Here is a 16,171-nt window from a genome sequence, read left to right as displayed (position 1 = left end):
TTCTCTACCCCACATATTGAAAACACTGGCAAGAAGAAATAATTCTTGCTTTGACAAAGAAATCCAGATGTTTAAATAGATGTACCAAAAGCATAAAACAGGGATTTTAAACTGCCTTGGCCCACCTGGAGAGAAGAACGAGATCCTCACGCTTTTGTGAGGCTAATTGCAGAAGTCTGTATAATGCTCTATTGTTACCATCACTACTGTTTAGCTGAAGAGAGCTCTTTGATCTTTCAAAGGCATAATGAAACCCAACTGCTCTAAGTAAAACTGGGAAAATTCAGTATGTAACCATGAATTTTTTTTATTTTTTTTGAGTAAGAGGTCAGTTATTACTCAGAGTCAGAATTGTTTTGAGTTCCTTAGAGTCTGAAAGGAAGACTACTTCTTTCTAGTGTTATACAGTAATTCAAAGAAAAGCAAGAAGTTTGATAAAAGGACATGAAACTCAAGAGCCCATACGTATAGAGAAAAGACTTGACACCATGGTGTCTTGTTCCTTACAAATTCAAGACCTATTTGTCTTTGTAAGGGCAAACTTTGTAAATTCCTGCTATAATTTGACTTATAGATAATAGGAAGAGGAGCAAATAAAGTGCATTACCACAGAAGTGCTTAGCAGCACTCAGCTCAAGAGAACATGAAGATACCTTTACCTAGTTTGCAGCTTTGCCAGATATTCATTAAGATCTGGTAATCAGTTGTCCCTAGAGACAAGGGCTGTCAGAATGAGGTACCTTGGTAGTTTGGTGTGCTGCAGTGCAGGACAAAAGCTCTTGTGCCACTGGCCCTGTTTAATCACAGTGAAGAGCAGAGGCAGCTGGGGAAGCCAAGAGGGAGAAGCCTTGAGAGGTCCCAGGCAATGTTGAAAGGATTGACATATTCCAGTTGATTTTTTGCAAAGCTGATTAGCTGTGGCTGCATGTTTGCACTTCAGGTTAGAAAACCCATTTGTGATTTTGAAGGGTGTGTAATAAAGGTGTGAGTCACCAGAGTATGGATGTTTATTCTTAGCTCCATACATTTAAAACAGAACGCCAGGTTCCCAATTACACTTGGGGCAGCCTATTCCTTAAACCAAGGATCCCAACATCAGCCAAGCTGTAGTCCCTGTCTGTCTCAGGCCATGTGGTCTCCCATATGGCCCTCACAGAAAGAGACTTCCAGCCTGCCTGCCCGAAGGGTGTGAGCCTGTGGTTCCAAAGTGAGAGAACACCTTACATCTTGTTTCTGATCAAATGACAAATTCTTATTCCACTGCCCTTTATTTTTCTTATTATTTTTTATTTTTTTCACTCTAGCGCCCTCTATTCTTATTATATTGACCTTTCTGTGTTGTATTTGTTTTGAAATCAAATGCCACCATCTTTTATATTCAGTTTGCCTTTTGAGTACCTGGTTGCTTCTGAATCTTGAAATATGCTTAGTGCTTTTTGATCTATTCATTCACTGAATTTGTTCATCTCTATGAAACTGGTTTTAGCCTCTTTTGGTGTCATTCATTTACAGGGAACAAATTGTCACTGCTACTTTTGCGAATGAATGAGAAAGTTCACTGACATTTTGATACTCTCAAGAAGCAGAAAGACAGCATCCCCATGATATTTTTTTAAAATTCTCCTGCAATTCTTAATATCAGGACAATATGTTTTGCAGATGATAGTGCTGTTGCAGAATGCTTGTAGCTTTTTTCGCCGTTCACAGTGGGTGCAATTTTAGCTTTTTTGTTGCTGTTCTTCAATCACATTGCTGCCTTTTTTTTTTGTTTTCTTTTAAAAAGCCAGTACTTAAGTTAAAGGTTACCCTTAGAGGACATTTTTGTTTTACCCTTTGCAAGTTCTGCACCAAGGTTGCTATCTTAATAAAGCATTTGACTTTTGTTTAATAGTTCAAGTATTGAATTCCTATGTCCTTTAACATTTTCTCTTATTATTATTTCAATATCAATTTTTCTGCTAATTTGCCTGTTTGAATGCAACCAGGTTGATATGCTTTTTATAAACAAGGTATCTTGCAGATATTTTCTTTCTACAAAAACACATCCTGCTATGTATTATTATATTAATAGGATTCCACAGCTGAATGAGACAGGTTTTGAGGTATTCTTTTTTTTTTATAGTGTTTGCTATACTAACTCTTATGGATCAAAAATGTAAGCACAATGAAATAGACATAGTACATTTTTAAATAACCCCAAAAAAACCAACACACTAAAATGCAGGAACCTCCTATAACCTCAGTAATTCTTCAGTGCTCTTTTCCATTAATTTTTATAGATTTAATGTTTTCAATCAAGATTTGGATTACTCGACGATCCTGTTAAATCCCTTCCAACTCAGTGATTCGATGATTCTTGATTTCATTTTACCCTTTATTATGAGAACATACTACAGTAGAATAAGAGAGCTATTAAAAACTGAAGGAATACAAACAGGAAAAAATGCAATGTTCATGAAATAGGAGTCATTAAGAAAAAAATCTAATAGACAATGTATAGTCATAAAATGGAAGGAGAAGGAACAGAAGAAGGAGAAAAAAACTGAGTGTTTTAGTCTAGAAGAACTATTTTGATATAGCAATGAAAGTAGCAAATCTTTCTCCTCATTTCTAATGTAGGTAGGAAAACATTAACATTCCAAAATCTATGTCCATTTGTACAGAAGAAAGGCCAATTGAAATGCAGCAATTACAGAAAACCAGCTAGGAACATCAGCCCTCCATATCTGGCCTTTTCTTCACTGGCTCTTTTTGGAATCCACTTGACTTGAAAACAAGATACTGAGGTTGTAAACAGGTTTTCAGCTGAGGACTCAGAAGTGCCTATTTTGTAAGCAAAAGCTGTATGTAGGCTGAGAGTCTAGAAAAAGAAACAAAATAACAAAAACAAAGCAAAAAAAAAAAAAAAAAAACAAAACAAAACCAAAAGCATATGGAATTATTATCTGTAAATGCAGGATGAGGAGGAATGTATGTATGTGGGAGGAGGCTCTTAAAAACAGAAACACAATGCTGGCACAAGAACAACACATCTAGTTTGGGAAACAAGATCTTTTCTACCCTCGAGAGCAGCTATTTCTTTGAACGGGAACTGTGAACCTGTTGCAGCTTTTTCTTTGCTATATATGGTGAGAGCCAAGCAAGATAAACCTACATTAATAAATTCAAACACTCAGGAATCAGTCACACTGAACCATATTTAGGTTTACTGTATTAACTATGGTAAAGGAGCTGTACTTACCATACTAAACGAGTCCCTTACTATAGTTAACCCATTGAGTTACTCCATAAACTGTGACATCTGTAAGGGCAAGAAAGTGATTAAAAATGAAGACTGCTGAGGACTTAGGACAGCAAATCTCAGGTTAGTAAGGAGATACAAAAGAGTGTGAATCTACTCTAAGTACCTATGGTAACAGTTTAAATACAGCCCCTGTGTGAAAGCACTGTTCCTGGCAGCTGTGCATGAGGCATCATGGTTCTGTGATCTGCTAGCACAGGTCTATTTGCCTTTCTTTTTAATCTTGTATTTTTTTCTTTATTGTTTTTTTTCTTTTAAAATGGCAGTGTTTGAACCTTACTTCAAAGTCTGTCTCTTGATTTTTGATGCTATAGAATATAAATCTTATTATAATCTTCAAATTGCTTTATATAAGAATGGAAAGGAACCATCTCTTCTAGTTTCTGTAAGCACCAAGAAGATTTGGAATCACTGTAGCATCTTTCTCCCATTGTCTTCAAAATTATTTTTAAGCATCTAGCTGTCTAATAATCAGGTTCAGCAGTCTAGCTCTATCTCTGCCCACTGGCCTCCTCTAAATAGCTCTATAGTCAATTAACTTATTGGAGTTTAATTTTGTAGAGGAATAAAGGTGTCAAAATCATTAATCTCGTGTACAGTTTGCAGAACAGTAGCTACATCAGGCAAACAAACCTACTTTTAGCCTTGACTGGCTGGTCAGCTGGCTTTTCCATAGATACACAAATAAACCAACATCCGCTGTGGCCCATGGTGGTTCTCCAGAAAGTATGTAAGGAACATGAGAAGCAGCACCATTCTGCAGTTTCTATAGGATTTAAGGACAAGGACCAGAGCAGGAAGTATCCAGAACCATGCAGTGATGTGAGTGATATGAGGGAGACAAGAGACTGGCTTAGGGCTGAGTTAGGTAGGTTATGTGGTGTATGGAAGGATCCAGAGCTTAGCATGATTGAGACCAAAAAAACATGGCACACACATCCATAGGAAATCTGGCATTTCTGGTGATGCTGGATCTCTTAATGAACCTTCTGGAATATCCTCTGTAAGAAAGCATCTTTTATGTCTTGAAATAAATTATTTGTGTAGGTGTTTGCCCTGATGATATTCATTTTGTATATATGGAGGTATATGGAACCCATATGTAATGTTTTGGCATTATTTTTTGTGATTTAGAAAGAAGTGTGTACTTAAACTTCACCAAAATACATATAAATACTTATTACCTAATGCGCAGAGCCAGTGACATTTTCCTTTTCACACCAAGTAGAGTGAAAAGTTTGGTGCTGATTATTTGATGATACTAAAGGAGTTGGTTATTATAGTAATTGAGGGATTTTTTTGTTGGTGTAGGGATAAAGAGCACCAGGAGAGCCAAGGAAGAGTGCAAGGTTGTTATTGCTTTTACTATTACAGCATTAGCAGTCTCTTTGTGCATGCCTTGTTTTCTCTAAATGCTTCAGTATTGCACTGTGTAACCTCAAGCAATATATTTAGTTGAATTTGTTTGTTTCTAGACTGTATTTTGGTGTTTGGATATAGTAAAACTGGAGTGGAATCATGTGCTATGAATATTCCCAGTAGTAAAACCATGGTTCCCTTCATTAGCTACCTACCAACTGCTTGCTTACTATTTTAATAGTTGGTCTCTATTTCATTAGTGTGCTAGGAGACAAAAATGGGACCACACCAAGCCCAGAATATCAAGTCACTCTTAAAAACACAAATGAATAATAAAACACAACAGGCAGCTTATTTGTGCATAATTGTAGGTTGATGGTTCAGTGTATACATCCCAAGGTCAATTGACTTTGATCTTTGCAGAGATTCAGTAACTGCTCTGAAATTCAGCAACAAGCATGTAATATTCACAAAAGGGAAAGGAACTTGGTCTGTAGGGTGAATAGAAAACCATTTTACCCACTGAATTGCCAGGTATCCTAACCAGCAATATGACATTAGTGGGAGCTAAACTGCAATTTACACCTGTCTTTCATAACCTAAAGCCACTTCACAAATGAGATTAACTATGCTGTTTAAATCGGTGTTACAGAATGAGGTAGAGGAGGGGTGTTATTTAACTCTGGAGAATAGTCACGGCCTGCAATTTCAATTTGTTGGAATTTAATTACCACAGCTGTAAAAGTACATTTTCAGTACAACCTTGTTACAAATATCCGTGCTAGAAAACCACTTCTCTCTGGTGTATCCATTTAAACACAGAAAATAAGTTAGTGGTTGGTCTTAACCTCTTAAAACATATGGGATCTCAGTTATTCGGTTTTGGTCCTCATGTTTCATAAAGTTTCATATCAAGGTGAATTTAGCATGTTGAGAAAAGGGCCCCGAGTTCACTGCCCAGTCTTGACTGTCTCTGTTCCCCTGCCCAGAGCCCAAGACTCCAGGTCAGCCTCATGAGCCTGCCCCAGAAACACCACGGCAGGGCCAGTCTCCAGCTCCTGACAGCTCTGTCCAGCCATCTCCATTCCCAGGAGGCTCCCAGTACCCAGCACCAGGGCTGTCCTGGTCGCGTCTGGCTGCCCTGCTCCTGCCTGGGGTGGTGGGACAGGCCATGGCTTCCAGTCCCTGCCATTGTCCTCCTGGTAGATGCTATTCCCTGCACCACAGCAGTTTATAGTCTAGCTGCAAAAGCACTTGGAAGATGCCCTTAAATTCTTCCCATATGCTTTGCTGAAGGAATTCCTGAGTGTATAGAATCAATCCAACTTAATTCTTAAAATCATGGTCAAATTTTTGTGGAGTATTGCTTTTAAAATAAAACAGTGCTATCTGTTGATGTGATGTGAGATGAACACAAATGCTGTCAATAAAATCAGTCCAGAAATAAATAATAAAAAAAATGCTTGTGTAAAAATACTTTGAGCAGAGATTTCACTTCCCTTTTCTTTGATGTTGTGCCAAAGACAGTCCATTGCTACTACCCTTGGAGATTTTGGAGGGCTCTGCCAGAGATACTGTAGAGAACAAGGCTACTTAGATTGTGGCTAATTTTAAGGGGGAAAAAACAGAAAACAGCTCTCACGTTAAAATAATTATGTATATGACAACAAGTAGAATGTCCAATTCAGGGAGCTGTTGCTCCAGTCCTGAGTGCACTTTAAACACCTCTTCCTTCAGGAGGAATGCAGCCTTCCCTGTGTCCAGGCAAATGTATTTGAATGGTTTGGGCCAGGACATTTGGGAGGAACAGAAGAAAGACAGAGGCTGGAGAGTTTTTATCTGACTGTAAGTCATTAAAAGCAAACCAGATGGTTCACTTTACAGTGGTATTAAAGTAAAAGGAGTAAAACTATGCCTAGGGCATAGTAAAATTTTTAATTTGTCGTTTATCCTCAGCCTTAGCCAGTGATTAATGGACAATGTCAGAAGAGTGTCCAGATTAGATTCTGAGTGAATCAATTTATTATAATATTAATACAGTGCAATTGCTGATACATTTCTTTTTTATTGCATAGACTTAGCTCTTCACCATTTTGCTTACCTTTGGGGTATTGCTCAGTTCAGCCACCAACTGAAATGAAGGCCAGTGAGTAACGCTGAGTTCCAACAGAAGTAAAAAATCTGTCCTAAAGTGGAGTACTTAAAAAATTGGCTGCACTAACTTTGTCTTGAGGAAAGGTTTTATGGTGCAGCCCAGATTACATGTGAGGGTTGTGTCCCAAACATTTTGTTCTATCCCATAGCTAACTGCCATGGCCCTTTTATTTGACTAACTTTATGCAGAGGATAATGGACACCTTTTTACAATACAAATGAGTAAGGAGAGTGAAGCTATAGTATCATGTATTGGCTAGGAGAGTCCTGCTAAAAGCATCTGCAGTGTAATTTATGCACATACTTCATTACAGCAAACTTTCTTGACAATGAGATGTCGAGGTAGTGAAAAATAACTTTAACTTAAAAAGAAAATGGGGTTATTACAATTTATTTCATCCTCATAACCTCACAATGGTGTTAAGTTTTATATACAAACCCCATCAACTGTATTTTTAAGTACATCTCACCTCCAGGCCTTTCTTCAGGACTCAATTTGCACCATTTTTTGTTGTTTGATGTTATTTGCAATTTTTTTTTAACCTGCTGGTAATAGCAATTTCCCTTCTTCATATAGATTACGCAAACAAATATTACTTCCAAGATAAACTGACACTTAAAAAATGAACAAAAATGTTGTCTTTGTCTGGATAGATCTTTTCTACCAAATAAACAGTCAAGGACAGATAAACTAATCTAAAATAATAAATCTTTTTATATATATATGTATATATTTTCCTCACAAGGGGATGTTGCAAATTTTTCATCTGTGAAAAACTTTTCTTGAGATCTGCTTGGTTTTTTATTTTTTTAATATGTATATATATTTTTTTTTCTGAATAGAAGGAAACAAAATCCAAACTATTTTGATAATATAGTTGTCCCAGCAATTAAGCAGGTGGTGTGATACGGGTCTATCCCACAAAAACCTTATGGCAACACCTATCCTCCCTTACTGAAATCAAGTAGATTTCAGTCATACTTTTAGAGGCCCTTTGTGAACCAGGTTGATGAGGCCACACATGATGATATGCTGCACATTCATTGTTGGTTTGAAGAGCAAGTATTCAGCCAGCCTCAGCTCTCTGTAATACACATGCAGGACATGACCTCCCACAGGTCAGACTCTCGCAGTAAATAATCCACAGCCTGGCTAGCTGAGCACTTAGTTTGTTCTGTCATGTCTTAGGAAAGTTGTAAAGCTAAAGATATTGGAAAAGATTTTATCCAAGGGAGAATCTTTTTTTAAAGATAGTGATTTAGATGGAGGTCTAAAGATTGAACCATGGATGAGGATCGCCTCATTCTCACTGTTGATGACACCGAGATGTACTTTCTCTTATTGTCCGGAGTCACAGTGGGTCTTACACAAGTGGGTTAATTTTGGAGGAGAAGTGAAAATTTAATAAACAATTGAAAAAATCATAAAAGTTTCCATTTTTAGTTCTTTATGTAGTCTAGGCTAGTTAAAGAATATTATGGAAAACTATTCCCAGTGGTTCCAACACCTTTTCTATCTTGACCTTTTTTGCTACTTTGTTCGTTGAAACCAAGTTTAATTAAAATGATGATAACAATGAGCTTGGGAGTTCAGCCTTTACCAAGTCTCAAAACAGCACATTCCATGACTCATATGAATTAATGATAGTCTGTTACTGAGGGCTGTTTTTGTCCCGTTCTGATACAAAGTTAAACAGGCTTTCAACGCAAACAGAGGTTGAATTTTTGATGTGAAACAATCATAAAAATACACAAATTTAAAATTATTTCCACGTCTTTTCTGTCGCAGGTTGCCTTTGAGGAAAGTTCTATTCAAATAACTAATTGAAATTACTTCCTGCAGTAGACTTCTAGTCTGACTTCTTAATAAGCTGGTCTGATAGATGTTTTTTAGAGTCTGAACTTATGTCTAGTAAATAATATAATTCCTCTAGGCCCCCTGGCCAAGGAAATTGGCCAACTGAATGGGACTCAAGAGACTTCAATTCTATTCCAAATTTCAAGACAAGCCTTCTGGGAAACTTTGTTATCCAAAAACAGAGCAAATGGTATTGACTGGTTTCGTGAAGGGATGTGAAAACTCTTTAGGAAAAATTCTGCACAGAACCTACTTATTGCTATCCTTATTATCAAGAGAAAGGGCTCCGTGCAAAATTACACAGAATGCCCATTTTCTCCCTGAAGGAGAAAATCAAGAAGAGTGCTTCAGCATGTGTGCTAATGATTAACCATGCCACAGTTATGATATTTTGTATTATTGGACAGTCTTGGAATGTGTGGTGTTGGAGAGTTTTGCCCTTAAAGGCAGACTTTTTGCACAGAACATGCTTTCTCTAGGGATCATTGGCATATGCGCACACAGTGGAACACTGTGCCACCAAGTGTGGTGTCTGTAGATTTCTGATTTGAGCAGAAACTTGGAGGAAGCCCAAAACATCGACCATATGGTCATGCTGTAGGCTGCCCTTCCAGCATGGTACGGCATAGCCAGGCACAGCTGGAGTCTATGCCAAGATTCTTTAAATCTACAAATTTTACTGTCCTCTGCATGCTATCCAGCAATGCTAAGTGCTTTGCAAAACACTCAACAAGGGTTTTTTTCTAACTCCTATTCAGGAAAAGATAAGCAAAGAGATGGTTGAGAAAATCCAGCTCTCCTGTCTCTTAAACAGGTTTTGTCTACAAAAGAAACAATTTCCAGGAATCTGCTACCTAACAGATTTTTTCCCCATTGTCTTCATGACCTATGCTCATACATTAAAAGCCATTTTAATGTTTCATTTTTTAAATTTTTATTTTCACTGATGTAACAATAAAATAAGTTGTAGTTGAGTAGCCTGGATTTTAAGGCCAGGGGAATAAATAAGGCTTTTTTAAGGAATACCCATAAGGGTATGATTTAATCAGTTACACCTTTTGAGTCACTCAACAGAATTCCAAGAGATGCGGAAATCATCTGGGGAAATAAAAGATGCAGCGCATGCTTTTTATGCTAATTACCATAATTCTTTTATTTCCCTTTCCCCCACCATGTTTCAGCTTCATCTATGCCCCTTTGGATAAGGCAGCTGATCTCTTCACTTCCAGTGCTGTAATGGTCTGTTACACCTGCCTGGCTCTGGCCTTAGTTTGCCAGATCTGTGAATGCATGTATTTGTCTGCTGTTTGCATATGTATTTGGTAGGTTATTTTATTGTGCATTATATGATATATTACATAATGTCCATGGGGCATAAGAGCCAAGCACCCAGAATTTAAACTTAAGAAATGTCTTGACTGGCCACTTTTTAATTCTTTGCTTACTGCAATTCCCAAACACACTGTTTTTTCTCTGTAGGATATCACTGCCCTATATATTCCTTGGATTCCACCTAAGTCACTAGAATCTGTGTTTGATTGATGTATATTTAGCTTGGGAAAGTGGTCTGCAGCTTCAGTTTATGGTTATCCTCAGGCAGCTTCTTATAATATTGCTGACCATTTCAATTCTGACATCAAGACACAACTCAGTCTATTCACTGATCCTGTAGTATCAACTCATTTCCCAAAAGGAGTGTGCAGCCTTCTGGCTGAGTATTACTGATAGGAAAGCATATATCATGATATTGGTTAAAGTATCTAGAATTGTGTCCCAATTATTTATTTATTTTCCTTTCTTTTTTTTTTTTTATTCCCATTTCACCACCAGCTGCATTCAGACCAGGATAAAGGAGATGGATCACTTAAATACATCCTTTCTGGAGATGGAGCAGGAGACCTCTTCATTATCAATGAAAACACTGGTGACATCCAGGCCACAAAGAGACTAGACAGGGAAGAAAAGCCTGTATACATACTCCGTGCCCAGGCTATAAACAGAAGGACTGGAAGACCAGTGGAACCAGAATCTGAGTTCATCATTAAGATCCATGATATCAATGACAATGAGCCAATGTTCACAAAGGACGTTTACAATGCCAGCATTCCCGAAATGTCAGATGTTGGTAGGTGCTAACTAATAACTGGTTTCAGTGGCTGGTCTGGTTTCTTTCCATGGAGTTATTGAAGGGCCCAGACTCTACAGGTGTTGAATAGAGACATCTGCTGTTTGAGTCTGGACTAAAAGCACCTGAGACATTAAAAAAAAATTAAAATCCAGGAAAATAGTGGCAACAGTTTGCTGGAATCAGAGGTGTCAGCTGGGTGAAACATGCTCCCTCTGTTTACCACAAAAAATGCCAAGTTAATATCATCTGGTTTAATGTCAATCAAATTGTGTCGAGCTCTGTTATGTGATACCTGGTTTTAATACATGTTAGTAATATGGTATTTCAAGGTCAATTGTGTCAATACCACACCTAGATCTGTTCAGCAACCCTTATTTAGTTCAGGAAGGTAAACAAAATGGAAAAGGGGGTACAGAAGGGGTTGTACACATTTCTGTCACCCATTCGTTCTGAAATATGCCATTAACTTCCTATGACCTTTGTTGTTCTTTCCATGCAGAAGAGCTCTGAAGTCCTTTGAAGTCCATTGAAATTTTTCTATTGATTTAAAATAGATTGAGCTGTAGAAATCAATGAAGACAATTAAAAAAAAAAAAACTTCTTTGGAAAATTATTTTAAGATGAGATCTTTTCCTGAGAAGTTGACAGGTTTTGATTCTTTGATTCTTAGGGAGGTCATTTTGATTTCTTTGTCAGAGAGCAATGGATGGTTAAATTCCAAGAAGCACATTTCTAATTTGAGATAATGTCCAGGGAGAGAAGCATTAATTAATCATGATCAAGAGTGAGATTAAAATAAAGCTCAAGCAATATGAAAATAAAGACTTTGGGGCATACGCTCTCCCCTCATTCATGGGACTTGTCACATGGATGAAAACTCATCTGATGAAGTGAGAACCTAATATTCACATTTTAATATGTGAACACTTTATTCACAAATGGTTTTAAATGCCAAAATCTAAGCGAATTTTTTATGTTTCTTAACACCTTCCCTAAGATTCAATACCATTTCTTTCTCTAGAAAACACCTGAAGAACCATAGTTACATTCTCTCATCAAATACTTTACGAGTATGAGTAGATTTGCAAAAGTATATTCTTAACCTAGATTCAAGGAATGCTGAATGCTTAAATATCTGAAAAGGGGTGCATTTTTGTTTCCTTCATGAAAGAAGGATCCACATACTCAATCAATAACTGTTTTTGAATGTGTTGAGAATAAGACAGGTATCATTTTGAGCTTATGTCCTTCATGAGCAGAGAAAATTCTACAAAATACGAATATTTCTGCCATGAACTTCCTGCCACAAATCTGACCTGAACATGAATTGTTTTTTTCTCTACATCATAAACTGTCTTGGCTGTGAAAAAAACCTATTAATTTTTGTTTTCTTTAATTTTTCATTGCAGGTACCTTTGTTGTGCAAGTCACTGCAACTGATGCCGATGATCCTACATATGGGAACAGTGCTAAAGTTGTCTACAGCATTCTCCAGGGACAACCATATTTCTCCGTCGAATCTGAGACAGGTCAGGGGACCTTATCTGTCATTCTGTGACAATGTCTGTAATTCAAAATGACACGCTAAGCCAAGCTAGGATATATTACTAAACAAACTTTGAAGAGATTACATCTTACTCAGTGCAAAATCTGACAAATTTAATAGAGCGATACATCTGTAAACATGACACCTACATTATTTTAATCTTACCAGCAAAGTCTAATAAATACAATTAGTACTAGTTGTGAACCAGTTTCTAATCATTTTTAACAAGCAGTGGGTACAGAAACTGCAGTGGATGGTTAAATTAAACCAAATAGGTTGGCTTTTAGATGAAAGAGAGAAACAGGTGGGTGTGGAAAAAAAGTGCTTAATCCTCATAGATCTTCATAATAGCTAAATTAAGACTGAGGGCTTGTTCAGGTGAGTTTTCTTTCTCCGTTTGCTTCTTCAAAACTTGTTTAAAGTAATTATAATTTCTTGCATCTGCAACATATCACTTTAATGCTAATTTTATGAAAGAAATCTTAATTAAGAGTAATGATAGAAGAGGTAAAATTGACTGTTGCGCTAAAGTAGAAGATCACAAATAGAATCCCAAAGTTCTGAGTTCTGTTTTTGGAAGATGTTTAAATTATACACAGTGACTGGAATTTTTAATGGTCTGACTAACAGACAGCTTTGGAACCTGTGCATATATATTCTGTCTGACTGAATCTGGTGTAACATTGACTACCTGACTACACAGATAGTCTCTTCTCAAGCTTTTTGACTAAGTTTTTCAAGAAAAATCAAACTATCTCAAGAGACTCCTTCAGTGAAACATCCCCTGTGTTATGTTGCTGGAAGCTAGGGAAATCAGTTCTCCTCAGCATCCTTACAGGAAAGAAACAGATTATCCCAGACAATTCATCAGGTTTAGGATTGTTTCTTAGATAAATCTTAGAGACTCAGGCAGGGAAAAGGAAGGAGAGACTCTATGTCTCAAAGTGAAACCTGAGTTGAAAGGGTGTACACAATTCTGCGAAGAGGGAGAGCCAAGATCAAAGGGAGCTTCCCTTCAAGCATAAGGTATTAGATAACAGAAGCTAGGATTTTTGTGCTGATGCGTTCTTTCTGACGTGGACAGTGCAGTATGTACTCCTCTAGAGTTATAATAAGGATAAAGTAGCTAGGAGTTCACCAGTAATAAACTTGTATCAAGAGGTTTGTGTGGGGGACCGGAAGCTAAGTAAACCACAGTCTTGATCTTCCTGCCATGGAAATCAATTGCAGAACTCTTAGAGTGAAACATGTCTCTTTCAAACCCACTGTGAATTTTGTCATGGGTTTCAGTACTTGAATTTCACCCCTTTTGCCTACAAAGGAATCAGTTCTTACCTTGAGAGACCCAGTGAGAATGCAAACACTTTGCTTCATGGTAAATCTGAATGATTGAATTTCAGTAGCAGTTGGCCTTATAACTGTTATTTGTGCCTTTGAAGAAGGAAGTAACTGGCAAATCATTTCAATCAATGTATAAAAAGAAGTATATATACTCAGGCATGTTTGAATGCTCGTAATTTTCTTAATTAATTTCTTTTCTTCCATTTAATGTTGCTGCAGTCTTTAATGGTTTGTTGCTGAAGTTAGCTTTACTTTTTTTTAACCACATCTGTCAAAATAATGAACGAACAGCCTTTTTCCAGTTCAGTGAGAGTTTTTAGCATGAAACTGAAAGAGGGTAAATAGTTATGTAAAATAACATGGCTCACAAATAAGTAGAACATTTTTCTGTGGGTACCACTTATACTGTGTCTGTCACATAGGCAGGAGCCTGAGATGTGACATGACAAATCTGTAATTTAATGAACCATCTCACAACGGTAAATATTTGTACTGGGCAAAGTTTACTGACTATGCAGAGATTATTTTTTGTTCTTTTAATAAGAATTCCCATCAAAGTCACTACCTGTGAACTCCCCACTCTTTAATTTTCATGTTTACAGGCATTATTAAAACTGCTTTACTGAACATGGACCGTGAAAATAGGGAGCAGTACCAAGTGGTCATCCAGGCTAAAGACATGGGAGGCCAGATGGGCGGATTATCAGGAACCACCACCGTGAACATCACACTGACTGATGTCAACGACAATCCACCTCGCTTCCCCCAGAGTATGGAATATTTACATTCTGTGTTCTAACACTAAAATGGACAGAAATGGTTCTTGTTTTGTTTTTTGTTCACCTTAGATATTGTTTCTTCTATTGTGAATTTACTGAGTATCAAACTTCTTTAGGAAAGCAAAAGAAAGCACATAACTAAGCAATAGCATCATGACAAGATTAATTGCAATAACTGGGAAATGAATATTTAATATTTTTACTCCAGTTGCAATTGACAGTCTGAGACGTGAATTATTGTGCAGAAGCAACTTCTATTTTTCCTACTTTTTAAATAACTGATCAATGTAATCTGTATTTCTTGTTCACTACTATTTCTTTCAGACTTCGTGATTGATTGCATTTTAAGTTATCTGTTGTAATCTAATATATTGAAGTTTTGAAACAAATTTATTTAAGTATGCAAAAATATCCCAAGAACAATTCTATAGAAAGGAGTATTTATAACAAGAAAGCATTTGTTGCAATGAACTTTCCTATATTCTTTGCATACAGAACCAAAAACACATACTTAAATATACCGGGTATTTCTGCCTAATTACTTCCTCTCTCTCAAATAATTCAGTAGATATCTGTGTGATGCTTATAGGAATCAATTGCACAAGCTGTCTTAGAGAGTAATTTCTATTATTGACCATTCATTGCTGTAAGGGATTCAAAGTGATTCAACTTTCATCCTCTTCTCTTTCCCTCTCTCTTTACTTCCTTCTTTCTCTCTCTATTTTTTTTTCCTTTTTTACTTTGTCTAACCACTGCTCTCTGTATGATGTGAGTGTATTGCAGTGTCAGTGTGTGTCAAAGTCAAGAGCAGCTGTTACAGGAAATAATTGCAGATACTATCAGACAAATCAGTGAGCTTTGGCAGTTAAGTCACTGGGAAAGTTATTGGAAGCAACTTGTCATTTAGGTTCAAAGTCTGTTCTTAGCTGTGGGCAAAGAGTTTCCATTTAAATTAGAGCAACTTAAGAAGAAGTATAACACTTTGCACCCCATGAGTTAATTATACATCTCTGGACATGAGTGTCTTCAATGTAAAAAGCAAAGATACAGCTTCATAATGTCAACATTCCAAAAGCAGTTTTTCTCTGACAAAAATTCAATGTAGTACATTTTTAATGGGTATTTGAGCTGGATTCAGTTTTAGTGATACTAAGCTGTACTAGCTTCTGACAATTCTTAATATTTGCCCTTTGGCCTCAAGACATTTTTCATACACATTTCTGATACATCCAACAGAGACCCTGAGAGCACCCAGAAAGGGACCTCTGTTGCTAAAGTTACATGTTTATAGCAAAGCAAAATGCCCATCCTCCATATGAGCAAACAGGTTGAAAAATAAGTAACTTTTACCCCCATGAAAGTACAGCAGAAGCTGAAGGCTTTTGGCCCAGGAAGACTCAGTGACTTCCTAACTCACCTGCACACTCCCAGCGTGGACAGTGGGCTGAGGGGTGGTGTCCAAAGCACCTTGAGACTAACCAGATTTCCCTGTCTGTCTGCTGTAGGCACGTACCAGTTCAGAGCTCCTGAGTCGACGCCGCTCGACTCCCCAGTTGGCAGGATAAAAGCTAATGATGCTGACGTGGATGAAAATGCAGAGATTGAGTACAGCATCACTGAGGGGGATGGATACGACATGTTTGGAATTACCACAGACAAGGACACACAGGAAGGAATTATAACCGTGAAAAAGGTACCCATCTTG

At 37.2% G+C, this 16,171-nt stretch overlaps 1 protein-coding gene across 3 annotated transcripts in view; it reads left to right on the top strand.

Annotated features, from left to right (window-relative positions):
* LOC115914924 (cadherin-6) overlaps window positions 1–16,171 on the top strand; it is a 103,109-nt gene that overhangs the window by 62,895 nt on the left and 24,043 nt on the right. For all 3 annotated transcript variants that reach the window (XM_030967798.1, XM_030967817.1, XM_030967807.1), the window contains exons 3-6: window positions 10,503–10,797; window positions 12,210–12,329; window positions 14,290–14,457; window positions 15,972–16,159. In XM_030967798.1, the coding sequence (XP_030823658.1) occupies window positions 10,503–10,797; window positions 12,210–12,329; window positions 14,290–14,457; window positions 15,972–16,159 (771 nt within the window). The remainder of the gene's footprint in view (window positions 1–10,502; window positions 10,798–12,209; window positions 12,330–14,289; window positions 14,458–15,971; window positions 16,160–16,171) is intronic.

Source organism: Camarhynchus parvulus, chromosome 2 (genome assembly GCF_901933205.1).
Source record: "Camarhynchus parvulus chromosome 2, STF_HiC, whole genome shotgun sequence".
NCBI lineage: Eukaryota > Metazoa > Chordata > Aves > Passeriformes > Thraupidae > Camarhynchus > Camarhynchus parvulus.
This window is presented reverse-complemented; position numbering and strand designations above follow the sequence as displayed.